This window comes from Rhinopithecus roxellana, chromosome 5 (assembly GCF_007565055.1).
Source record: "Rhinopithecus roxellana isolate Shanxi Qingling chromosome 5, ASM756505v1, whole genome shotgun sequence".
In the NCBI taxonomy this organism is placed as follows: Eukaryota; Metazoa; Chordata; class Mammalia; order Primates; family Cercopithecidae; genus Rhinopithecus; species Rhinopithecus roxellana.
This window is the reverse complement of record NC_044553.1, coordinates 158,408,205-158,436,101: the sequence shown is the minus strand read 5'-3', so window position 1 is coordinate 158,436,101 and position 27,897 is coordinate 158,408,205. Positions and strand designations below refer to the sequence as shown.

General features: G+C 41.4%; 1 protein-coding gene across 5 annotated transcripts in view; it reads right to left on the bottom strand.

The window, feature by feature from the left end:
* EML1 (EMAP like 1) overlaps window positions 1–27,897 on the bottom strand; it is a 211,863-nt gene that overhangs the window by 71,272 nt on the left and 112,694 nt on the right. For all 5 annotated transcript variants that reach the window (XM_010353665.2, XM_010353666.2, XM_030931466.1 and 2 more), the window contains exons 2-3: window positions 21,482–21,664; window positions 7,371–7,503 (exon numbers count right to left, since the gene is read on the bottom strand). In XM_010353665.2, the coding sequence (XP_010351967.1) occupies window positions 7,371–7,503; window positions 21,482–21,664 (316 nt within the window). The remainder of the gene's footprint in view (window positions 1–7,370; window positions 7,504–21,481; window positions 21,665–27,897) is intronic.

Below are 27,897 nucleotides of genomic sequence, written 5' to 3'. Positions count from 1 at the left end.
GGGTTACCATTTAAATGCGAGTACACAAATGTACACACTTAGATATAACATGATGGCTACCATCATAATTTTTCACGTGTTCATTCGTTCCTTCCTGTCTTGCTCCCTTCCTCCCTCCCTTCTTTACTAAGATAAAATTGCTGAGAGTAATCGCCACCTATGAGCCCTTTCACATCTGGCTGAAATGTGGGGGTGTAAGACCCAGGACTCTGTTCATAGCCCGGACTTGTTTCTTTACTTGGTGTTTGGCCCCGGTGCCCCCTTATCAACATCAGACTTGCAATCTGAGAAATCTCTGCTGAGAGTCACCCTCACTCCTGATGGCCGCTCCTGCTCCCACAAATAGTACACAGACAGGAGGGGGCATAAAAGAAGGATGATTTGCAAGCAGTCATTATATCAAGCATTTTCCTTCGGCAGATGTCTGGGATGACCTGGAAATCTGTGCAGGAAGCAGCCGAGCACAATGGAAGGCGCACAGGCTTTGGAGCCAGACAGCCCAGGCCATGTTCCCCACGCTCCAGCCACATGACCCTGCCGCTGCTTCATCAGGGTTTGTGTGCTACTCTAAACTCTTCATTGTCATTTCAACAGGGTTCACAGCATCTTCTCTCGGAGTGGATCCCATCTCAAGAAACTACTATTTTGGCAGTAATTCCTCGCCCATTAAAGTTTTATCAGGAGACTGTAGCAACTCAGTCCTATCCTCAGTCTGCACTTCGAATTCTATTTCTCTTGCTATTTCCAGCACATTTGCAGTGGCTTTCTCCAGTGAAGTCTTGAACTGCCTCAGAGTCATCCATGAGGGCTGAAATCATTTTCTTCCCATTCATCTTCTGTTCATGTTGAGATTTTGGCCTCCTCCCATGAATCATAAATGTTCTTTTTTTTTTTTCCTTCGAGACAGGGTCTCACTCCATTGCCCAGGCTGGAGTGCAGTAGCGCAAATATGGCTCACTGCAGTCTCCCGGACTCAAGCAATCCTCCTGCCTCGACTTCCCAAAGTGCTGGGATTACAGGTGTGAGCCACTGTGCCTGGCCCCACAAATGTTCTTAAAGGCATTTAGAACGTTGAATCCTTTCTAGAGGTTTTCAATTGACATTGCCCAGATCTATTAGAGGAATCACTATCAATGGCAGCAATAGCCTTGCCAGGTGTGGTGGCTCACGTCTGTAATCCCAGCACTTTGGGAGGCCGAGGAGGGCGGATTATGAGGTCAAGAGATCGAGATCATCCTGGCCAACATGGCGAAACTCTGTCTCTACTAAAAATACAAAAAAATTAACTGGATATGGTGGTGTGCACCTGTAATCCCAGCTACTCGGGAGGCTGAGGTAGGAGAATCACTTGAACCCAGAGGCAGAGGTTGCAGTGAGCTGGGATCACACCACTGCATGCCAGCCTGGGCAACAGAGCAAGACTCTGTCTCAAAAAAAAAAAAAAAAAAAAGTATTTCCTAAATAATAAAACTTGACAGTTGAAATTACTCCTTGATCCAAGGGCTGCAGAATGCATGTTGTGTGAGTTGGCATAAAAACATTAATTTCCTTGTACCGCTCCATCGGAGCTCCTGGGTGACTAGGTACACTGTAAATGAATGGTAGTATTGGGAAAGGAAGCTTTTTCTTCTGAGCAGTAGGCCTCAACAATGGGCTCAAAATATTCAGTACATCATATTGCTGTAACAGATGTGCTGTCATCTAGGTTTTCTTCCATTTACAGAGCACAGGCAGAAGAGATTTAGCATCACTCTTAAGGGTCCTAGGATTTTTGGAATGATAAATGAGCGCTGACTCCAATTTAAAGTCACCAGCCACACTGGGCTCTAACAAGAGTCAGTCTCTCCTCTGAAGCTTTGAAGCCAGGTATTGACTTCTCATATAAAAGTCCTAGATGGCACCTTCCTCCAATATAAGGCTGTTTTGTCTACATTGAAAATGTGTTGTTGTTGCTTTTTATTTTCTTTTTTTTTGAGACAGAGTTTCGCTCTTTTTGCCCAGGCTGGAGTGCAGCGGCGCAATCTCGGCTCACTGCAACCTCCGCCTCCTGGGTTCAAGCAATTCTCCTGCCTCAGCCTCCCAAGGAACTGAGATTACAGGCGCCCGCCACCACGCCAGCTAATTTTTTGTATTTTTAGTAGAGACGGGTTTCACCATGTTGGCCAGGATGGTCTCGATCTCTTAACCTCATGATCTGCCCGCCTCAGCCTCCAAAAGTGCTGGGATTACAGGCATGAGCCACCGCGCCCGGCCTAAAATGTGTTGTGTAGTGTAGCTGCTTTCATCAGTTATCTTAACCAGCTAGGTCTTCTGCATAACCTGTAGCAGCTTCTACAATAGTACTTGCTGCTTTGCCTTGCACTTTTACGTTATGGAGAGGGCATCTTTCCTTAATCTCATAAGCCAACCTCTGCTGGCTTCAATCTTTTCTTCTACAGCTTCCTCACCTCTCTCAGATTTCATAAAATTGAAGAGAGTTAGGGCCTTGCTCTGTATTAGGCTTTGGCTTAAGGGAATGTTGTGCCTGGTATGATTTTTTATTCTGACCACTCAAACTTTCTCCCTATCAAGAATAAGGATGTCACTTTTTTTTTTTTTTTTCACATGTTCACTGGAGTAACACTTCGAATTTCCTTCAAGAACTTTTTCTTGGCATCTACAGCTTGGCTAACTGTTTGGCACAACAGGCCTGCATGAGTCCATTTAGTGCAGCTATAAAGGAATGCCTGAGGCTGGGTAATTTATAAAGAAAAGAGGTTTAATGGCCTCACAGTTCCGCAGGCTGCCCAGGAAGCATGGCACCGGCATCTGCTCAGCTTCTGGTGCAGTCTCAGGGAGTTTTAAATCATGACAGAAGACAAGACAGGGGCAGGCACGTCATTTGGCAAGAGAGGGAGCAAGTGGGGAGGAGGTGCCACGCTCTTTTAAACAACCAGACCTTGAGTGAACTCACAGCAAGAACTCACTCATTGTGAGGACAGCAACAAGACGTTCATGAGAGATCTACGCTGATGACCCAAACACCTCCTCCCAGGCCCATCTCCAACACTGGGGATCACATTTCAACTTGAAATGTGGAGGAGACAAACATCTAAACCACATGATGGTCTACCCTGGCTTTTGACATGCCTTCCTCATTAAGCCGAATCATGTCTAGCTTTTGATTTAAAGTGAGAAATGTATGACTCTTCCTTCACTTGAACACTTAGAGGCCATTATAGGGTTACTAAATGGCCTTATTTCAATACTGTTGTGTCTCAGGGAAAAGGGAGGCCGATGGAGAGGGAGAGATAGGGAAACAATGGGCAGAGCAGTCAGGACACAAACTGCATTTATGGATTAAGTTTGCCCCTTCTCTGGGTGCTGTTTTGGGTGCCCCAAAACAATTACAGTATTAACACCAAAGATTACTGATCACCATTCCAGACATAATGATAACAAAAAAGTTTGTAATGTTGTGAGAATTACCAAAATGTGACATGAAGTGGGTACATGTTGGAAAGACGATGCTGATAGATTTACGCAACACAGGGTTGCCATCGCCTCCAATTTGTAAAAAAATGTGGTAAAGCACAATAAAGACAGACACAATAAAATGAGGAATGCCTGTATTTGCTACAATAAAAAGTGAATCTTTAAACAACTCACTCTTGAACAATCAATGGTCAAAGAGGAAATCATAAAGAAATTTTAAAAATATCTGGAGACATATGAAAATACAACATACCAAAACTTACAGGAGGCAGTTAAAGGGGTACTAAGAGGGAAGTCTACAGTGATCAAAGTTTCCATAAAAAGAAGATAGATCTCACATCAGCCTCCTGACTTTATACTTCAAGGAACTAGAAAAAAAAAGATAAAACCAAAAGTTGGCAGAAGGAAGGAAATAATAAAGATTAGAGCAGAGACAAATGAAGGCGAGAATAGAAAACAGAAAAAAAAAAATCAACAAAACCAAGAATTGGTTTTTTAAAAAAGATCAACCAAATTGAAAAACCCTTAGCTAGACTAACAAAGAAAGAGAGAAAATTTAAATAACTAAAATTAGAAATGAAAGGACATTGCAACTGATATAACAAAAACAAGAAGGACTATAAGAGACCACTGTGCACAAGCATATGCCAGCGAATTGGGTGACCCAGAGCAGATGAATAAGCCCTAGAAACAAACAGCCCACAGGACTGAATCATAAAGAAGTAAAAAATATGAACAGACCTAGAACTAGTAAGGAGACTGAAGCAGTAATCAAAAATCTCCCAACAAAGAAAAGCCCAGGACCTGATGACTTCAGCGGAGAATTCTATCAAACATTTAAAAAAGGATAAATTCCAATCCTCCTTAAACTCTTCCAAAGAATCGAGGAGGAGGGAACACTTCCAAATCATTGCATGAGGCCAGCATTATTCTAATACCAAAACCAGACAAAGATACAAGAAAACTACAGACCAATATCCCTGATGAATGTTGATGAAAAAATCCTCAACAAAATACTAGTAAACTGAATTCAAGAGCACATTAAATGGATTATACACCATGACCAATTGGGATTTATATTTGGAATGCAAGAATGATTCAACACATGAAAATCAATCAATGTGATACAATATTCACAGAATAAAAGACAAAAACCACATGATCATTTCAATTGATGCAGAAAAAGCATTTGACAAAATTCAACACCCTTTCATGATAAAAACAAAACAAACTAAGAATAGAAGGAAACTACCTCAACGTAATAAATGCTAGATTTGAGTGGCCATAGCTCAAATAAATACTCAACGGTAAAAGACTGAAATCTTTTCCTCTAAAACCAGGAAGAAGGCAAGACACCCACTCTTGCCACTATTATTCAACATAGTACTCGAAGTCCTAGCCAGAGCAATTAGACAGGAGAAAGAAATGAAAGGCATCCAAATAGGAAAGGATCCAAAGTAAAACTATCTGTCTACAGATGACAGAATCTTATACTTAGAGAACCCTAAAGATTCCAGAAAAAAATTGTGAGGACTAATACATAATTTCAACAAAGTTTCAGGATACACAACCAACACACAAAAATCAGATGCATTTCTATACAATAACAATGACCAAGCTGAAAAGGAAGTTAAGAAATTAATTCTATTTACTGCAGCATCAAAAAGGATAAAACACTTAGGAATAACTTTAACCAAGGAGATAGAAGACTTATACACTGAGAACCACAAAACCTTGCTAAAAGAAAATACAAAAAAAGAGAAAGACATCCTATGTTTATGGATTGGAAGACTTAATATTGCTTAATGTCCATACTACTCAAAGTGATATGCAGATTTAATGCAGTCTCTATCAAAATCCCAATGGCATTTTTTGCAGAAATAGAAAAAAACTATCCTAAAATTCATATGGAATATCAAGGGATCCTAAATAGCCAAAACAATCATGAAAAAGAACAATGAAGTTGGGGGCCTCCCATTCCCTGATTTTGAAACATACTAAAAGCAAGAGTAATCGGCCGGGCGCGGTGGCTCAAGCCTGTAATCCCAGCACTTTGGGAGGCCGAGACGGGCGGATCACGAGGTCAGGAGATCGAGACCATCCTGGCTAACACAGTGAAACCCCGTCTCTACTAAAAATACAAAAACTAGCCAGGTGAGGTGGCAGGCGCCTGTAGTCCCAGCTACTCGGGAGGCTGAGGCGGGAGAATGGCGCAAACCCGGGAGGCGGAGCTTGCAGTGAGCTGAGATCCAGCCACTGCACTCCAGTCCGGGTGACAGAGCGAGACTCCGCCTCAAAAAAAAAAAACAAAAAAAAAAGCAAGAGTAATCAAGATGGTAGGGTATTGGCCATAAGGACAGATGTGCAGATAAATGGTACAGAATAGCCTGTGATGGATGAATGGATAAACAAAATATGATAAAGATGGGGATAACAGACACTGGGGACTCCAAAAGGAGGGTGGGAGAGAGGTGGGTAATGGCTGAAAAACTTCCTATTTGGTATTATCTTCACTATCTGGGTAACGGGATCAACAGAAGCCCAAACCTCAGCATCACAAATACACCCTTGTAACAAACCTCCACACATACCCCCTGAATCTAAAATTAAAATAAAAAGCAAAATATGATATATACACACAATGCAATATTATCCAGCCTTAAAAAGAAAATCAGTCACATGCTACATATGGATGCATGTCGAGGACATTATGCTAAGCAAAGTAAGCCAGTCACAAAAGGACAAGCACTACTTAGATGATCCCACTTCTGTGAAATACCTAATGCAGTCAGAATCATAGCAACAAAAAGTAGAGGTGTGGCTGTCAAGGGCAGTGGGGAGAATAGAGGGGGGACTTACTATTTAATGGGTCTAGAATTTCCATTTTGCCTAATGAAAAAGTTCTAGAGCTCTGTTGCACAACAACAGATGTGTGAATATACTTAACACTACTGAACTCTTTTTTTTTTTTTTAGATGGAGTTTCGCTCTTGTCACCCAGGCTGGAGTGCAATGGTGTGATCTCGACTCACTGCAACCTTGGCCTTCCAGGTTCAAGTGATTCTCCTGCCTCAGCCTCCCAAGTAGCTGGGATTACAGGCATGTGCCACCGTGCCCAGCTAATTTTTGTATTTTTAGTAGAGACGGGGTTTTGCCATGTTGGTCAGGGTGGTCTCAAACTCCTGACCTCAGACGATCCACCCGCCTCGGCCTCCCAAAGTATTGGAATTACAGGCATGAGCCACTGAGCCTGGCTAGCACTACTGAACTCTACACTTAAAAACGTTAAGGTAGGCTGGTCTCACACTCCTGAGCCCAAGTGATCTCCCCACCTTGGCCTCCCAAAGTACTGGGATTATAAGTGTAAGCCAAAGCACCTGGCCCTAAAATATAAAAATCTTTAAATGGCAATTACAAAATAATACCAAAGTTAAGAGCAAACTGTGCTCTTTGTGACAGACAACATCAATATTTAGACTCCACTGTTGGGTACATTTTGAAAGCATGAGCTTATCCAAATTGCATAGAGAAAAATCTGAGGTTGCCATGGCAATCTGAATTTTGTCATGTTCCCAGTATGGACTTGGGAACAGTTATTTATTTTTACCCAGGTTATACTAACATTTGTTTTTTCAAAAGAGAACTTTAAGTAAAAATACAAAACACCACACTGTGGTTTTAGCCAGTGAGGTTTCAAAGGCAACACAAGTAAATCTAAAACGAGAATAATAATAAACTTAACTAGTTCCTGTTACGGCAACATATAAAATGTTGGACTTTTATAAGCTTTAACTCAGAGAAGAAATTGTACAATATCATTTTAAAAAGTAATACTCATTTTGGGATCGAAGAGAGAACTGCTTTTAGAGTTCCTTTAAGGCCCTGCTTCTGGCTCACCTTTTGGTTGTTGGCACAGCAGTTTCTTTCCTGGCCCCAGAGGGGGACGGTAGAGAGCCACTAGGTTTCTTTGGTAACACAGTGCCATTGTTGACAGTGGTTCTTAAAGGCAGGGTCTGCATCAGTGGTCTTGCTGTAAGACAAGCAGAAAATAATATCAGAAACTTCCCTTTTGTAAAGGTAACATTTTACAGCAGGGGTCCTCAACCTCCTGTTAGGAAGATGACGCCACACAGCAGGAGGAGGTGAGCAGTGAGTGAGTGAGCAACTCGTCATCTGTATTTACAGTTGCTACCCATCACTCATGTTACCACCTGAGCTCTACCTCCTGTCAGATCAGATTAGATTCTCTTAGGAGTGCAAACTCTTGTGAACCGTGTAAGCAAGGGATCTAGGCTGAGCGCTCCTTATGAGAATCTAATGCCTGATGATCTGTTACTATCTCCCATCAACCCTAGATGGGACTATCTGGTTGCGAGAAAACAAGCTCAGGACTGCCATTGATTCTACATTACGGTGAGTTGTGTAATTATTTCATTATATATTAAAATGTAATAATGATAGAAAGAAGGCACACAATGAATGTAACATGCTTGAATCGTCCCAAAACCATCCCCAACACCCACCCCCACTTCTATGGAAAAATCATCTTCCACAATTTTCTTGGTACCAAAAAGGCTGGGGACCACTGTTTTACAGAACGTAAGCTAGGTAGAAAGGAAAAGGGCATGAATTTTGAAACACTAGCAACACTGACAAAGACATGAAGGCAATTCCTTGGAGAAAGGATCATCTTTTTCTTTTTTTTTTTTTTTGAGACAGAGTTTCGCTCTTGTTGCTCAGGCTGGAGTGCAGTGGCACAATCTTGGCCACCTCAGTCTCTTGGGTTCAAGCAATTCTCCTACCTCAGCCTCCCGAGTAGCTGGGATTACAGATGCTGGCTACCATGCCCAGCTAATTTTTGTATTTTTAGTAGAGACGGGGTTTCACCATGTTGGCCAGGCTGGTCTCGAACTCCTGACCTCAGGTGATCCGCCTGCCTCAGCCTCCCAAAGTGTTGGGATTACAGGTATGAGCCACCATGCCCAGCCAAGATCTTCATCTTTTCAACAAAGGGAACCTAGACACTAACCTCACACCCTACACAAAGATTAACTCAAAACGGCCCATAAACCTAAATTTAAAATGCAAAACTACAAAACTTCTAGAAGAAAGTGATTTGGTGATGAGTTTTTAGATCTAATACCAAAAAGCACAATCCATGAAAGAAAAAAATTGATAGCTTGGACTTCATTAACATTTTTAAAAATTTGCAAAAGAACTTAAGAGGATTAAAATACAAGGCATAGATTAGGAGAAAATATTTGCACATCACATATCTGATAAAAGACTTGTATAAGGAATATAAAAAAGAACTCCTCAAATTCAATGGTAAGAAAACAAACAGCCCAATTAAAAAAATGGGCAAAAGATCTGAAAAGACACTTCACCAAAGAAGACATATACAGATGGCAAATAAGCATATGAAAAGATGCTCGACATCATTTGTCATTAGGGAAATGCAAATTAAAACAATAATGAGATACTTCTATACACCTATTAGAATGGCTGAAATCCAAAAAGACAGACAAAATACCAGTTGATGGCCAGGATGCCGATCAATAGGAACTCTCATTCCTTGCTGGTGGGAATGAAAAATAGTACAGCCACTGTGGAAGACAGTCTGGCAGTTTCTTATAAAGCTAAATATAGTTTCACCATATGATCCGGTAATTGTACTGACACTAGGTATTTACCCAATTGATCTGAAAACTTATGTCTGCACAAACCCACATGTAAATATTTAGAGCTGCTTTATTTACAATCGTCAAAAACTGGAAGCGACCAGGATGTCCTCTGATAGGTGAATAGATAAACAGACTGGCCCATCCATACAATGGAATATGAGTTGGTGATAAAAGGAATGAAGCAAACCACATCTGAAATCCACATTGCTAAAGGAAAGCAGCAAGTCTGAGAGGCTCCATGTTGTATGACTGCATTTATATGACATTTGAGTAAAGGCAAACTAAAGACAGAAAATCGATTTGTGGCTGTCAGAGGTTGCAGGGCAGGGGCTGAATAGGTGGCAGTAAAGGAGGTCTTCTATGGTGATAAAACTATTCTGTAAGATACCATCGTGAGGGATATGTGACATGATGCCTTGTCAAAGCCCAGAGACCCTTACAGCACCAAGAGTGAACCTTGAAGTATGCAAGTAAAACTGACTAGGAGACGGGGAAACCCCAGGATGGAATGAAGATTGTATGACAAACATATGACAACCTCACTGAAGGCAGTGGGGGGGAAGGAAGGTGCTGACCTAAGTCATTCTGGAAATGAGTAGAGACTGTAAAACTAAAGAGAACAGGAACTGCATATCAGCACTGCATTTTAGTTAGGAAGGCTGCTTCCCACAAAGGTGGAGGCTAACAATTCTGAAACCACTACGCAGGAACACCAGGATGGAACAATTACATAAAAAGATGGAGGATGGCAGGGGCAGGTCTCTCACTGTTGGAGAGGAGGTGATGGATAAGCAAGGGGAGATGGTGGGAATGAACCATGTGCCACTAGAGTAGAGACATCAGGGCAGACTCAGGTTTCCCTTAACACAGATGCAGATACGTAAGTATAAATACATACATAGACACACACACACAGGTTAGTATAAACACATGCTTCTGAGCTCTGTCTGCTGAGAGGGCCTAAAGCAATGACACCCAATGCCCAAACCTTGGTTTCCAAGGCTGTTCTGTAGCAGAAGAAAGCAGGCCTCCAGGGGAAGCAGCTGCACGTAGGGCTGGGGCAGGGAACACATGAATCTGGAGTCTCCTGTTAAAGAAGTGCTCAGACAACAACAATAAAACCAAAAGACGCTACTCTGGTGGGGGCAAGTCAAACGGACACAGGACCTAACTGAAAGAGCTCCCAAAGGCCAAAGCTGGAACGATTTGAGCCACAAAACAAATAACATAGTATTTGGTTATAACCCAAATTACACAACAAGTATCTGTAAGTTTATGCTGCAGTATATATAAATAAATGATTGGGTAAATATATAAATGAAGAGAACAGACAAATCCCCATGCAGCTATATTCTGAATAATTTATGTGGCTACCCCACCCTCAGGAAGGTAGAATATAATCTGCCACTCCTTAAGTGTAGCTGGCGCATGATGACTTCTTTCTAACAGTCAAGTGATGAAGTTGGGGGAGAAGTCACTTTCCAGTGGACAGACCTGACCAACACTCCCTCGGCCAGGTGGCCAAGGTCAACAACCACAGTGATGAGCCATGTTGATGGCATGCACCCTTGGACGGGATGTGCTGATAAGATGAGAACGGCACTTTACCTCTGTGCCTTCCTCCCGAAAGCCCATAACCTGAGTCTACCCATGAGAAAAACATCACACGAAGCCAAGTTGAAGGAGAGTCAATGAACTCTCTACTCAGTATTCTTCAAAACTGTCAAGATCATCAAAAACAAGGAAGACCGTCAGCCTGGAGGAGGCTGAGGAGCCAGGGTAACTAAAGATCATGCGTTATCCTGCATGGGAATCTGGAACCAAAAGGGCTTAAGGGACAAACTAAGGAAATCCCAATAGAGCATGGCCATTAATTAATAATAACATATTAATATTGGTCCACTAGTTGTGACAAATGTACCATACTAATGTAAGATGGTAATAATAGGCGAAACTGGGTACTGTGTCTATGGGAAACTTCTGTGCTTACAACTTTTCTAGAAATCTAAAACTATCCTAAAACAAAAAGTTCATTTAAAAATGCTAGCAGAGGCCGGGCATAGTGGCTCACTCCTGTAATCCCAGCACTTTGGGAGGCTGAGGCAGGTGGATCACCTGAGGACAGGAGTTTGAGACCAGCCTGGCCAACATGGTGAAACTTCCTCTCTATTAAAAACAGAAAAATTAGCCGGCTGTGGTGGCATGTGCCTGTAATCCCAGCTACTAAGAATGCTGAGGCAGGAGAATTGCTTGAACCCGGGAGGCGGAGGTTGCAGTGAGCCGAGATCGTGTCACTGCACTCCAGCCTGGGCAACACAGGGAGACTCCATCTCCAAACAAACAAATAAAAGAGCTAGCAGATTTTGTTCATTATAGAATTAAATCTGCCTCTATTTAGGCTCTTAAAATATTACCAACAACAAAACTGTATAATATGCCAAATTTTTAACATGCTGGAACTTTCCAGTCCCTAAAGCTGAGGGCCAATCTTCCTTCTCTCTTTAACGTAAAATAAAGTGGGGCCTCCTCCATGCTCCCACACCGCTTTGCCTTAGCCACCGTCGTCACACTTGGAATGCTAAATCCAACAGTCTGTCTACTCCACTGACTGCAGGATTCTTGAAGCTAGCACCTGCTCCCAGGCCTACACACAGAAAGGAGTCAACATACATTGGAAATTTAACTTGGTTCAATTTCAATAACAAAAACCTTTCTTCTAAGAGAAGACATTATGTAGCCATTTTGGAGTCACTACTAAGTTGTTCACTCTTTCTTGAGTTATAATTTCAAAATTCAATCTCCTAACAATCTACTGTTGTCCTTTTCTCAAAAGAATAGAAAATAGGATTTTAAAAGCCCATGAAAAGAAAATCAGATGCAATGCAGGAGGCATTCCCATAAAATATAAAATATATAAAATATATAAAAAGTGTATATTTTATATCTTAAAATATAATAGAGTAGCCTCAGAAGCAAATAGAATATTAAAGTTGTGATGAGAGATCATGAAAGAAAAATAGAGGGTGGGAAGAGGAGGAAGAGGAGAGGGATGGGAAGCGGGAGGGGGATGCACAGTGACTACTCTTGGAATGACTGAGAAGTTGGACTGATCCCAACTTCAGCAAGATCCAATTACGGCTCATCCCTGTCTCGATAACATCCTTGGGTTTTTGTAACCACTGACTGATTAAGTAGCAATGTAACCCCCACCACCATCGTGCTTACTAAGTACCTATTTTGCACATGACATCACGCCAGGTTTCTTTCACGTTACCATGTCTAAAAATTATTAGCCACTCCAGGAAGAAAGCTCTCTGCTGTAAGAAAACCTGGTGGAAGGAAAAATACCTCCTAGTGTCGAGTCTGAATAGGTGCCAGCCTGGATCTTGAAGACGGCAGGAAAAGAGGAGCAGCTGTAATGAATCATTTTCAGATAAGGACTCTTTAAAAATGCAGAAGTGACATAGCACTAGGGAAGGTTCAGACACAATTTTCTGCTCCTCAAGTGCTAAGATAAATGGATCCCTAGCTTCCAGATGACACTAAGATATGAGATATTCTTTTGGTTCATGAAAGCGTTGTTTAAAAAAAAAATTTTAAATTGTTCCTAGAGGCAAAACACAGCAACAAACACAGCACCAAAAGGAGAATTTCTCAGATGAAAGGAGCCTGAGAAACACCGTGTTTGGAATGCATCCGGTGGAAGGATTGCAGGATGGCTGGAATCCTGTCTTTGGGGGTCAGAGGTGCCCAGGTGAAGGAGCGCAAGGGCCCTCAAGGCCCACAGGACTGGACTCATCCTCAGCTGAGCTGGAAGACATAGCCCAAGCCTTGGATTTTTTCTAAAATAAGGTCAGAGTGCTCACCTTGCAGGACTGCTGTGAGGATTAGGAATGAGGAATGCGAAGTTTCTAGCACAGTGCCTGGCACATAGTAGACATCCTAGAAGTGGTAGCCATTATCCCCTGGCTACATCCCGACAATAAAATACTCTATTGTGGACACTGGGTGCAATTTTGTATCCTGAATATAATGTGAAGAGAATGAAATGCTATGGTCAAGTGGTACCAGAGGCAGAATCAGAGCCAGTGAGAACCCACGGGCTGCATATCATGTACACAGATTTGGAGTAGAACCCCAGGCACATTCTCACATTCTCACCCAAAACAGCCACTTACTTCCTGCACTTACACCAAGGCACAGTGGGGGAGGTAGTGGAGCATGGGGGAAGGAACTCAGGTCTGGGAGTTAGGGGCCGGGGCACCAGTCCCTGCTGTGTCCCCACCTAGCCATGTGTCCATAGGTCAGGTCCTCTGGGTCCCGTTTTCGTTACCCATAAAGCAAAGGCTTTGGTCAAAAGTGTTCCTTAAGGTATCTTCCCACTCTGAAATCTGTTATCTTCATTCATGTGAGAAGAGTGTTCTGTAAAGCAACATGTGAGTTTCCCAGTGAGTAGGGCTCTCTGAGGACAGACCTTACCAACTCACCGGAAGTGAAGGGAGGGAGAAAGGCAACCAAGCTGAAGACTGGTTTCCAGTAATAGGTGCAGTATTTATGCTCAGCAGTTTCCTGTTATATTTCATACTATTTAAACTACCTTGAATTAGATTCCCTGAAATATGACGCCATAGTTTGGTAACTGAAATCTAACCAAGGTTTTAAAAATCTCAGGTCCAAAAACATTCATAATTAAGCCTGAAATAAAATTTTTTCATCATTCTAAATGGTTGAATTGGAATACCCAGATTTCAAGAGTACTATCCATGATAATATATTTTCAAAACTACAGTTGATATGAATAAATCTAGAAGTTCTAGTAAAGCTAGCCAAATCTACTAATGCATATTTTTATGATATTAAGTTGCAATCTAATGATCAAGAAACCCTTTTAACTTACATCACATCAACAATGCAATGTACAATATTTGATATATAAAACTCCCATTAGGGTTAAAAACATGATTACATACATGATTATATGAGGAAATTCAAAGTTTACTTTTAACATATCTAACCATTATGAGCCTAGAATTCCTAATTATCCATTTCAAAATTTGAAAAATGTCTGTATTTAGAACTGGAAAAGATCTGCTTTTGCTAAGTTATAAGACAAAGTAGATGATTAGCTGAGTGCTGGAGGAGACTCCTATCATGACCATCACCAACATCCAGCAAAATCACAGGTGCACCTTTGACCCAGCACCCCTATCTCTAGGCACCTGTCCTAAATATACTGGCAAAAATACAAAATGCCCTACGCACACGGACAATCACTGCAGCACAATTTGCAAAACCAAAGCCTGTTGCAGGGACTGGCTGAATACACCATGGCATCTCCTTGCAAGGGAGCACCGTGCAGCTGTAAAAGGAATGAGGAGGCTGGGTGCGGTGACTCACGCCTATAATCCTAGCACTTTGGGAGGCCGAGGAGGGTAGATCACTTGAGGTCGGGAGTTCACGACCAGCCTGACCAACATGGAGAAACCCCGTCTCCACTAAAAATACAAAAAACAGCTGGGCGTGGAGGCGCATGCCTGTAATCCCAGCTACTCGGGAGGCTGAGGCAGGAGAACCGCTTGAACCCGGGAGGCGGAGGTTGCGGTGAGCCGAGATCGCGCCATTGCATGCCAGCCTGGTCAACAACAGCAAAAGCTCTGTCTAAAAAAAAAAAAAAAAAAAAAAAGGGGAATGAGGAGAAGCTCTAGACACTGCAAAGGAATGCCTTGTAGGCCACACCGCTCAGTAAAAAGAACAAGGTTCAGAACAAGACAGCATGCTACTTTGTATCTACTGGCCAGAAATCTGAAGCCCTACAACTCTGTCTCTTACTGCATCACTTTTAAAAATGTTTCGAAATTATCAAAAGGCACATGAATCAAGGTAAATGGGGCTGTCCATCATACCATGTGTTTTCATTTGAATTCTTAGGCATGGATCTAGGAGTGCAAGAATCCTGTAACATTAAAAATTCAATGTAATAGAAATATAAATGGGGAAAAAGACATTAACGAACTGATTTCATAGTCATGTATTAACAACTGAAATGCTCATTGACTGATAAATGGATAAACAAAAGGTTGCATCCAGTGGAATATTATTTGACAATGAAAAGGAATGATGTATGCTCGAACATGGGTGAACCTTGAAAACAATTACGCTAAGTGGGAGAAGACAGTGGCAAAAGACCACATATTGTATGATTTCATTTCCAGAAAATGTCCAAGGTGTCAAATCTATGGAGACGTGATGTAGACTAGTGGTTGCCAGGGGCTGGGGGGAGGGAGCAACTGGAAACGACTGCTCATCGGCGAGGGGTTTCTTTTCGGGTGATAAAAATTTTCTAAAATTAGACAGTGGTGATGGTTTTACAACTTATACTAAAAATCAATGAATCATACATTTTAAAAGAGTCAATTTTATGGTATGTGAATTATATTTCAATAAAACTGCTATAAAAAGTCATTCATGGACAATTAGGGAAATCTGCTGACTTGCTATTAAATGATATGAAGCAATTATTAGTTTTTAAGTGTAATAATGGTATTATTACAGACTTTATTTTTATTTTTGCTTTTTTTTTTTTTGAGACAGGGTCTTGTCCTGTTACCCAGGCTGACGTGAGTTGTGTGATTTCGGCTCACTGCAGCCTCCACCTCCTGGGCTCAAGTGATCCTCCTGCCTCAGCCACTAGCATAGCTGGGGCTACAGGTTTGCGCCATTACACAAGGCTAATCTCGGTATTTTTTGTAGAAATGGGGTTTCACCATGTTGCCCAGGCTAGTGTCTAACTCGTGGGCTCAAGTGATCCACCCGCCTCAGCCTCCCAAAGTGCTGGGATTACAGGCATGAGCCACCACACCCAGCCATTATGGACTTTAGAAGAGAGTCTATATCTTAGAAATTACATACTGACATATTTACATATCATATGATAAAATGATATAGCGTCTTAGATTTGCTTTAAAATAATCCAGTATGGGGTGAGGGGGTAGTAGAAGAGGGTCGTAATGATAACTGACCACATATTGATAAATGAGAATGGCAGGTAAAAGGTACTCTTCTTTCTACCTTTGTACACATTTGAGGACATTTTCATAATACACAATTTGAAACGTCTTTTTTAATCTCTGAAAAACTACAAACACCTACTAAACCCTGTTCTATAAATCACTGCAGAATACCCACCTACACTGGAGAGGGCAGCTAGCGAAAGAAACAAAATAAACTATAGTATGTTCTCTAGTATGTTCTACCTAAAACAGCAAGAGAGAAAAGATGTTTTTCTGTAAATTGCCAATTTGTAAGGAGAAAGTGCAGTCGACAAGAGAAAAAGCAAAAGTCATTTGCTCCTTAATTTTGGTTAACTAGGATACAGAACTAAGTTAATTATTCACTAATGCCATCGACTGCCAAGAGCTTAAAAATTTTAATTTGTCAGTTGCACCTACCTAATAAAACTTGCGAAGAGACCGTAACATAATATTTCACACAATGATGTGCTGAATATGATCTAATGTATTTGGCATACTTTGCAAATCAAATTAAACCTTGAAAAAAGATTTTCAAATTATATTCATGTTTTAAATATTTGGTTTAGTGTGAATAATGCTAACTTATGGAATATTGCTAGAGGCATGCACAGTGAGGCAATGCAGATGGCAGAAAGAACACGTCAGCCGGGCCTTGGGGTCCAGTCCCAGATTTGGCCCTTGTGTAGCCTGACAAATCACTAAACCTCCCAGAGGCTTCATTCTCATCTATAAAATGGGCACAACGACACTTGCCTCACAGAAACGTGGAGGGGTAAAATGAGCTAATACATCCAAAATGTCTGCTGCAAAGTCCAGCCCTTGGTCAATCAATACCTGGTACCTATGAGTAGTATTCTGAATATCAGTGTTAAGTGCCAGTGTAGCACAGGCTTCTCACAGCTAAAAATCTGTAGTTGGCTTTTGACAGTGGTTGCAGAGGCTATGTTCTGAGGCTAGAGGGTTTCGATGTCTTGGAATGGCAGAACTGACTTGCTTATTAACCTCTCCAACAGAAGCCTTCTGGTTATATTTAGTAATTCTCTGATCCATTAATTAATGAAGCCAATAATTATTATAATTCTTTGATCTTCTAATTCATAGATCCACTATTGACATAACCGATTTTAAAAGTTGCAAAGGAATATTAAAGTATTTCATATTAAAGTACTTTAAAAGGGAAGCTGCCTAACTAGTCTGAACAGACAAGCAAAATTTCAAATGGGAAATACAAGCTACTCACTGGGTAATGCATCACAAAACAGACGATCCCAGATACATGGCACAACTATATTTTCATCTACATTTTACATTTTAAAAATCCCTGCGCTAACATGAAAATTAGCTGTATGTGTATACAATGGATTGCTTGAACTCCAAACGACTCCCTGTCTTCTCGAAAACACATGTGAGCGAACCCCTGGCCTCCTAACATTTGCCATGAGCCCTGCTGTTGACCTCAGATTCAATGGAAAGAAAGAAGTGATTTTTTAGAACACAAATTCCTTCTGCTTATTAAGAAATACACACCACAGAACATTTAGAAACTAACTAAAAGTATTTAAAAATTCATAATCCTATTACTCAGGAAAAAACCCGTGAATTACTTTTGCTATACAGTACTTCATTCCAGTCTTCTTTGCATAAGTTTTGTCTATTTAGTTGAAACGATACAGTATACACAGTTTTATAGCCTGCATTTGACTCTGTAATGCATAAGCATTTTCCCTCTTGTACCAGTAACACAAACATTTTTAAAGACCACACAGCATTTAATCATATGGAGGCACCATCATCTTCTGGCCATGCCCCTACTGCTTGCTGCTCCCTTATTGTTTCCCATCCAATTTTTCTCCAGTGTGCACAGTGCTGCAATGAATTCCCTTATTCATCCATCATTTGTCTGTACTTACACTCACAATAGCAATATCTAAGGGGTCTGTTCACTATATTCTGCTACCAGAGTATTGCCCCACTCCAACTGCAACTCCGAAAAACTCTTAAAAAGTATCAAAGGAAAAGGAGAAAACAGAGTCTGGGGAGCTCACAGAGACTGAGGAAATCCTAAGACCCAACGCAGTATTCTCAAGGGAAAGAAGACCTGGGTAACTGGGGCAAGCAGGCCAACGGCAGGGACAGGAGAATAAGTGACAGCTCCCTCTCTACAGAATACCTATCCACAGGCCCAGCACATTACAGTGGGCCACAATCTCTCCCCACTTCAGGAAGCCTTGACCTTAGTTGTTAGTGAATTATTTCCACGAACCTGCAGTTCTCATTGTTATACTAATCAAGGCATATGAAGAGTGATACAGTTAGTCAAAGCTTAGAGGTCATGATAACATTCTTCAGAGAAGTGGAGTATTCTTGTGGAAAGGAATCAGAATGATTATCTATGGCCCCACAGGTACTACTGAGGCCAGTGACTGTTGACTGCAGCCTAAAAACTAGGCAGCGGCTATGGCAGCAGAAAGACATGCACTCTTCCCGCACAGGCTTTGAGCAGGACCCCCAGAGAGTACCCGCCTGCTTCTTGGTGGCACAGCCATCCCCAGCACTCGGCAGACAGCAAAAGCTGTACACCCAAACCTCAACATACTGAGTCAGCCCTGAGCATTAAATAACTAACTCTGGGGGAGAAAATCACTTGATATTTAAAAATAAGAATGTAGGTCAGATGCAGTGGCTCACGCCTGTAATCTCAGCACTTTGGGAAGCCAAGGCAGGCGGATCACCTAAGGTCAAGAGTTCAAGACCAGCCTGGCCAACATGGTGAAACCCTGTGTCTACTAAAAATACAAAAAAATTAGCTGGGTGTGGTGGCGTGTGCCTGTAGTCCCAGCTACTCGGGAAGCTGAGGCTGGAGAATCGCTTGAACTCAGGAGGCGGAGGTTGCAGAGAACCAATATCACACCACTGCACTCCAGCTTGGGCAACAGAGCAAGAACCTGTCTCAGAAATAAAAATAAGCATGTCATGTGTCCAGGCTACTTCAAGTCTATATGAGGATGGCAGGTCAAAATATTATGAAGTGATAATTGTGTGGCCACTTAAAACCAAAGGGGATTTGCCTAAAATCCATCCCGCCTAAAAGATGCCCCACTCCAACCACGACTACACAGAGCCAGCTCTAAAGACAGAGAGGTATGGGCACCAGTTCCCAAGTGCCCACATGGCAGCTCCCTCAAAGATGAGCACAGTCAGGGCAGCTGCTGCAGGCGCACCCCTCCTGCAGGCACACCCCTCCCATGGGCACACCCCTCCCACAGGCACGCCCCTCCTGCCCCTGTTTCCACTGTCCTCTAATTAGCTGCACAGAAAGTAGGGAGCCCAAGGTCCCTCCATTCAGGGATGCAGCCCACTCACCTGCTTTCTTGTGAATCGTTTTTTCTACTTCTTGGTGTGACCTTCTGGCAACTAAGCTTTGATTTACTTTCAGTTAGGAAAAGAATGTTTATAAAGAAATATCAGACGACTACGAAAAAATCTATTTTTCTGTGCAGTTATGAAATTCAAATGCCATTCTTAATCAAGAAAATAAAACTCTTGGGCATGCCCTCTTATTTTCTTCCCGTAGTTTTCTAAAAATAAGGAAATTTCAGAAGTCTGAAGTTTTATATAAAGCAGCACCTTCAAATGTACCCTTCAGACACAGCAGTCATCAGATTTATTTGTGGAAAGCTGGGTAGGTCAAGAATACTTAGAATAATGCGGTTTATATTTAAAATACCTGAATCACTTTGTAACTCAGAAGGAAAAAAGGTTACTTAAAATGATTATTCAAAATGCAGACATCAGCCCAACAGGTGTAGCCATCTCACACGGAGCTGGTGATAACTACCTGGGACAACAAAGAAACTGATTTCTTCCCACAAATGTGTGGAAATGCAGCCAAGTACTTGAGAAAAAAACTCAAAGACGCAACCTTAGACAGTTCTCCCTCCTGACTCCAAGGAAAATACACATTAACTGTGAAATAATTTGTTAAATTGAAATAACAATGAAAGGTAGTCCTTTTGTTGTTTCTGTTTTGAGATGGGGTCTTGCTCTGTCGCCCAGCTGGAATGCAGTGGTGCTCTCTGCAGCCTTGGCCTCCTAGGCTCAAGCAACCTCCTACCTCAGCCTCCTGAGTAGCTGGGACCACAGGCACTTGCCACCACACCCAGCTAACTTTTAAATCTTTTGTAGGGATGAGGTCTCACTATGTTGCCTAGATGGGTCTTGAACTCCTGGCTCAAGTGATCCAACCGCCTCAGCCTTCCAAAGTGCTGGGATTACAGGCATGTGCCACTGCGCCTAGCCAATGGAAAGCATTTTTAAAGGAACATCTAAATGTTGTAATCTCAAAAAACGTTTTTGCCAAAGGCATCTCACAGCCAAGAAGAATTCTCTTTTCTATAGTTAGTCACGAGGAAGAGTGATTCTGGCTAAAGATGAACCATGGGCGAGTTCACGCAGACACAAGGGCACCAGCTAGCAGGACAGAAATTGTCATGAGGCGTTTTAGTTCCAAAATTGTCTAATTGTCTAATTCCATTATCTTCTAAGAAGATAATGACAGAATTATTTAACCAAATATTGCTTCTTAATATCTCATTCCCAAGAGCCACAGAGACATGAAATGATGACTTAAATTTGCGAGAAATCTACCAAGGACAGAGCTCTGTAGCAGGTGATGTCCTTGCGGACAGCAGAGGAGATTCAAAAGGAACAGAGGGCTTTGCATGGGAGTGGCTTGCTCTGCAGCTAGAAGAGGGGAAGAGCTAGTGATAACATAGGATTCTGAGTTTCTGAAAGGAAGGCCCGCCACCTCTGCACCCCCAGTGCTTGGCTCAGAGCTTTGAATGTGGCATATGATCGAGTGCTGCTGTGCTGAACTGAATTATAGTATAAGTTAAGTACATATAAAGAAATGAGAGTTTTCAAAAACAAGCTAGGTAGAACAACCTCCAAAAGCGGCCCAAAGGCCCGTAGTTCTTTCTGCAAGCTCTCTCCATCCCAGAGAATCTTGATAAAAAACTGTTCTCAGTGGTTCATTTGGACTGTTCCTTCCTTGACTCAACAAGCATTTAAAGATCACCTACAAATGTACATCACTGGGCTATACAATTCACCAACAAAAAGCCCCAAAATACTATCATACTTCATGTGATTATGTTGACAGTGCTAAGATAGTTTTCTTGTTATTCTAAGTTTTGATTCTCTGTCAATATTAAAGAGCACAATGTGTTTGTTAGAGCAAGATCCTACCTTGAGACCAATTCTACTAAAGTTCCTGTGTCACGCAAATGCCCACCTTTGGTAGGTCCTTTCCTGTTAAGCACGGCCTGCTGTTCCTCAGTAATGTTCAGCCGCCGAACCACATCAGCTAAAGCTGATTTGAGCAGCTGGATGTCGTCTTCTTGCATCTGGACTCTCTGCTCCAGTGAAGCAATGCGGTCTGTCACCTCCATGCTACTTGCAGCAGAAGCGCTGTCATCTAAACCAAAGAAAGGATCAAGTGAGTTTCCAGTGTTCCCCGGAGATCAGATCAATAAACATACTCTATCTAGCACATTGTTTTAAGCCCATTGTTTTAACATAATAACACTTATGGACTAAAGATACTGCTCTTGCGCAGAAATCATGTGAAATCTTTAGCTGTGTGTAACTACAGCTCTTCATTCTACAATGATCTTTTCATTCTCTACATTTGCGCTCTTCATTTGAAAGTGTGATTTTAATTGTCATTATACTTTTCTACATGCAGGCCAACTTGTTTTCAAGTTTTCAATATCGGAGAACCTTAGCAGTGGGAAGTCTACTTCAACTTCCCACATATTGCAGAAACCCAGTCTGCATGGTCTTCTAGCTTCTGCTCCAATTATGTTAACTGACAGGTAGGTCGTACAATCACAAGGCCACCCTATCCATTGGTCAAGACTCTGAAGGATAAAGCAATATGAGTTTGGCAAGTGACCCTTACAATTATGGTAATCATATTTTCTGACATAGAATCATAATTCCCAACTCCTTATCAGGGTCTGTAAACCTCTCCATGATCTTCTTGCCTCTCCAATCTCATTTTACATCATTCTTCCCTTCACTTACTGTGCTCTCCAACCAGAGAACCCAGAGAACACTTTGGGAGGCTGAGGTGGGCAAGCTGCTTGAGCTCAAGAGTTTGAAAGCAGTCTAGGCAACATGACAAAACTCTGCCTCTACAAAATACCAAAAAAAAAAAAAAAAAAATTAGCCAGGTGTGGTGGTTATGTACCTGTAGTACCAGCTACTCAGGAGACTGAGGTGGGACAGTTTCTTGGGGCCCAAGAGGTCAAGGCTGCAGTGAGCTGAGATTGTGCCACTGCACTCCAGCCTGGGTGACATAGCAAGACCCTGGGTGACAGGGTCACCCAGGCCAGACTGCAGTGGCGCAAAAACAAAACAAACAAATGGCCAAAATAGTGCAAATTTAATGAACAGAAATATACAATTACAGGCCAGGTGCAGTGGCTCATGTCTGTAATCCCAACACTTTGGGAGGCCAAGGCAAATGGATCACCTGAGGTCAGGTGTTCAAGACCAGTCTGGCCAACATGGTGAAACCCCATCTCTAATAAAAATTCAAAAATTAGCTGGGTACGCCTATAGTACCAGCTACTTGGGAGGCTCAGGTGGGAGTATCACTTGAACCAATGAGCCAAGACTGCACCACTGCACTCTAGCCTGGGCAACAGAGCAAGACTCTGTCTCAAAAAAAAAATATATATATATATATACACACACACACACACACACACACACACAATTACAAAATACTAATCAAAGACTAAGCAAAATAAACGCAAAACAGCTCACCTCAAGGCACATTATAGTCAAACTGTTGAAAACCAAAGATAAAGAACAAACACCAAAAGCAGCAAGAGAAAAATGACATATTAAATACAAGAGAACGGCAGTCTGATTAACAGCTGACTTATCATAAACTATGGAGACCAGAAGAGAGCGGAACTACATCTTTAAAGTACGGGGTGAGAAAAAACTAAATCCAGAATTTTACATCCAGCAAAATATCTTCCAAGAAAGCAAGTAAAATAAAGACATTTTCAGAGGAACAAAACCAGAAAGAATTAATCACCAAAAGACCTGCACTGCAAGAAATGCTAATAAAAGTTCTTCAGGCTAAAGAGAAATTGTATAAGATACAAACTCAGACCCTAAGAAAAAAATGAAGAGCACTGGAAATGATAAATACCTGAATCAGTTCAAAGACTCATTTTTTTTTTTTTTTGAGACGGAGTCTGGCTCTGTTGCCCAGGCTGGAGCGCAGTGGCCAGATCTCAGCTCACTGCAAGCTCCGCCTCCCGGGTTTACGCCATTCTCCTGCCTCAGCCTCCCGAGTAGCTGGGACTACAGGCGCCCGCCAACTCGCCCGGCTAGTTTTTTGTATTTTTTAGTAGAGATGGGGTTTCACCGTGTTAGCCAGGATGGTCTCGATCTCCTGACCTCGTGATCCGCCCGTCTCGGCCTCCCAAAGTGCTGGGATTACAGGGTTGAGCCACTGCGCCCGGCCTCAAAGACTCATTTTTTTTCCTTTTTCCATTTTCCTTTTATGTTATCATGAAACCTTAAATTTTTTTTTTTGGACAGGGTCTTACTCCATTGCCCAGGCTTGAGTACAGTGGTGTAATCACAGTCACTGCAGCCTCCATCTTCTATGCTCAGGTGATCCTCCCACCTCAGCCTTTTGAGGATCTGGGACTACAGGCGGTGGCACCCCACCATAATTGGCTAATTTTAAAATTTTTTATAGAGGCAGGGTCTCACTGTGTTGCCCAGGCTGGTCTTGAACCCCTGGTCTCAAGTGATCCTGCTTCGTCCCCCCAAAGTGCTGGGATTATAGGTGTTAGCCACTGCACCCAGCCTTGAACTTACAAACTTCTAAAGACAGAAATTAAAATATTGTCTTATAGGGTTTATAATGTATTTTTATGTAATACATATGAGTACCATAACATAAAAGATGGGGTAAATATGGACCTACAAGTTGCAGGATTTCAATATTTTATATGAAGTACACATCATTATATGTGGTTTTTACTGATTTTAATTGACAAAAATTGTATATATTGTATACAACATGTTTTAAAATACACACATACATTGTGGAATGGCTAAATTGAGCTAACACATGTACTACCTCACATACTTATTTTTGTGGTGAGAACACTTAAAATCTACTCTCTTAGCAGTTTTCAAGAATACATACATGTTATTAACTATAGTCATAATGTTATACAATAGATCTCATGTAAGCAGTTATTGTTAACTGTAAGGGGTTAGTATTAACCTGTAGTGGAAAAGTCACAGATGTTTATTGTAATCCCTCATAAATGACTAAAGAATAATGCAAAGGAATGTAGCTAAAAAGCCAACAGAAAATTTAAAATGAAATTCTGTATTCAAATAATTCAAAAGAAGGAAGGAAAAGAGTAACAGAGGTACAAAAAAGAAAGACAAGTAAAAAATAAAATGCTAAACCCAAACCTAGTATAGCAATAATTATATTACATGTTACATTAAACCAGTAATTTCATTAAACATACCAATTAAAAGGCAAAAGAAGTCAGAATACATTTTTTTTTTAAAAAAAGCAAAACCCAACTATATGCTGTTTACAAGAGATACACTTTTACTTTTTAAAAATCTTTTTAAATTTATTATTATTATACTTTACATTCTAGGGTACACGTGCACAATGTGCAGGTTTGCTACATATGTATACATGTGCCATGTTGGTGTGCTGCACCCATCAACTTGTCATTTACATTAGGTATATCTCCCAATTCCATCCCTCCCCCTCCCTCAACCCCATGACAGGCCCCAGTGTGCAATGCTCCCCACCCTGTGTCCAAGTGTTCTCATTGTTCAGTTCCCACCTATGAGTGAGAACATGCAGTGTTTGATTTTCTGTCCTTGTGATAGTTTGCTCAGAATGATGGTTTCTAGCTTTATCCACGTCCCCACAAAGGACATGAACTCATCCTTTTTTATGGCTGCACAGTATTCCATGGTGTATATTTGCCACATTTTCTTAATCCAGTCTATCACTGATGGACATCTGGGGTGGTTTGAAGTCTTTGCTGTTGTGAATAGTGCCACATTAAACATATGTGTGCATGTGTCTTTAATAGCAGCATGATTTATAATCCTTTGGGTATATACCCAGTAATGGGATGGCTGGGTCAAATGGTAATTCTAGTTTCAGATCCTTGAGGAACTGACACACTGTCTTCCACAATGGTTGAACTAGTTTACAGTCCCACCAACAGTGTAAAAGTGTTCCTATTTCTCCACATCCTCTCCAGCAGCTGTTGTTTCCTGACTTTTTAATGATTGCCATTCTAACTGGTGTGAGATGGTATCTCATTGTGGTTTTGATTTGCATTAAGAGATACATTTTAAATACAAAGATACAGATAGGTTGAAAGTATATGAATGGAAAAAATATATACCATGGAAACAATAAGCATAAAAAGGCTGGATGTAATATCAGATAAAATAGATGTCAACTAAAATGTACTACCAGAAATAAAAAGGGCCATTTCATAATGAAAAAAAGGTCAATTATCAGAAAAACACAACAATCATAAACATATGTGCCTAATAGAGCTTTAAAATATATGAAGCAAAACTGACAGAATTAAAATTGGAAACAGACAATTCTATAATTTTTCCCAAAGATTTTAATGTCCCTCTCTCAGCAACTGATAGAACAACTAATTTAAAAAATCAGTAAAAGCTTTGGCAGCATAGCAAGATCTCATCTCTATAAAAAATTTAAGGCCAGGCGCAGCTGCTCAAGCCTGTAATCCCAGCACTTTGGGAGGCTGAGGTGGGCAGATCACGAGGTCAGGAGATTGAGACCATCCTGGCTAACATGGTGAAACCCTGTCTCTACCAAAACTACAAAAAATTAGCCAGGTATGGTGGTGGGCGCCTGTAGTTCCAGCTACTCAGGAGGCTGAGGCAGGAGAATGGCGTGAACCTGGGAGGCGGAGCTTGCAGTGAGCCGAGATCATGCCACTGCACTCCAGCCTGGGCCACAGAGCAAGACTCTGTCTCAAAAAAAAAAAAAAAAAAAATTTAAAAACTAGCTCGGCATGGTGGCACATGCCTGTAGTCCCAGCTATTTGGGAGGCTTATAGATGGGAGGATCATTGAGCCCAGGAGATCAAGGCTACAGTGAACTATGACCATGCTACTGCACTCTAGCCTTGAAAACAGAATGAGATTCTATCTTAAAACAAACAGGCTAGGTGCAGTGGCTCACGCCTGTAATCCCAGCACTTTGGGAGGCTGAGATGGGCGGATCATGAGGTCAGGAGATCGAGACCATCCTGGCTAACACGGTGAAACCCCGTCTCTACTAAAAATACAACAATTAGCTGGGCGCAGTGGCGGGCACCTGTAGTCCCAGCTACATGGGAAGCTGAGGCAGGAGAATGGCATGAACCCAGGAGGCGGAGCTTGCAGTGAGTGGAGATCGCGCCACTGCACTCCAGCCTGGGCGACAGAGCAAGACTCCATCTCAAAAACAAAACAAAACAAAACAAAAAAACAAAAAACCAGTACAGACACAGAATGTTTGAACAACACTATAAACCATGTTGACTTAATTGATAGGTAGAGAAAACTGTAGCTAACTATGGCACTGCATATGGTACATTTTTAGGACACATCATATTCTGGGTCATTAAACAGATCTGGATAAATTTAAAGATTGAAAAAGTATGTTCTCTGACTACAATGATATTGTTAGAAATCAATTACAAATATTTGGAAATGAAGCAATACATTTCTAAATAATCATTGGATCAAAGAAGATACCAGGAAAATTAGAAAATATTTTAATCAAATGATAATGAAAATGCAACATAGCAAAGTACATGGAATGCAGCTAAAGCAGAGCTTTGAGGAAAACTAATAGCTTTAAAACCACTGTTTTAGAAAAGGAGAATCTTGTTATCTGAAAAGGTCAACAAAATGTAAGCTCCATAAAGCAGGAATCTTTTCTGTTGGTTCACTACTCTGCCCCTCAACCTAACACACAGTGGGAACTAAATAAATATTTGGTAAATTAATGAATAATCGGGTAAATGACCGTCTCTTTTGAAGTATGCATTAAGTTAGTTGTTAGGGATAAAAGATGATTGGCTCACACAGCTATCCTTAAGAAGCTCTCTGTCTAGTGGAGAAGACACATGCCTACAAATTCCTAAAATAATTTGATAAGTTATATAAATATACAAAGTGATAAGTGAACAAAGAAAATATTAGTTGTATTTGGAAAAATGGGATCAAGCAGGGGTTGGCCTTGAAGAATAAAAATATTCACCAGGGCCGGGTGTGGTGGCTCATGCCTGTAATCCCAGCACTTTAGGAGGCCAAGGCAGATGGATCACCTGAGGTCAGGAGTTTAAGACCAGCCTGGCCAACAAGGCAAAACCCCAACTCTACTAAAAATATAAAAATTAGCCGGGTGTGGTGGCACACACCTGTAGTCCCAGCTACTCAAGAGGCTAAGGCAGGAGAATTGCTTGAACCTGGGAGGCGGAGGTTGCAGTGAGCCGAGATCGTGCCATTGCACTCCAGCCTGGGTGACAGAGCAAGACTCTGTATCAAAAAAAAAAAAAAAAAAAAAAAAAAAAAAATTCACCAGGTGAAAAAGAA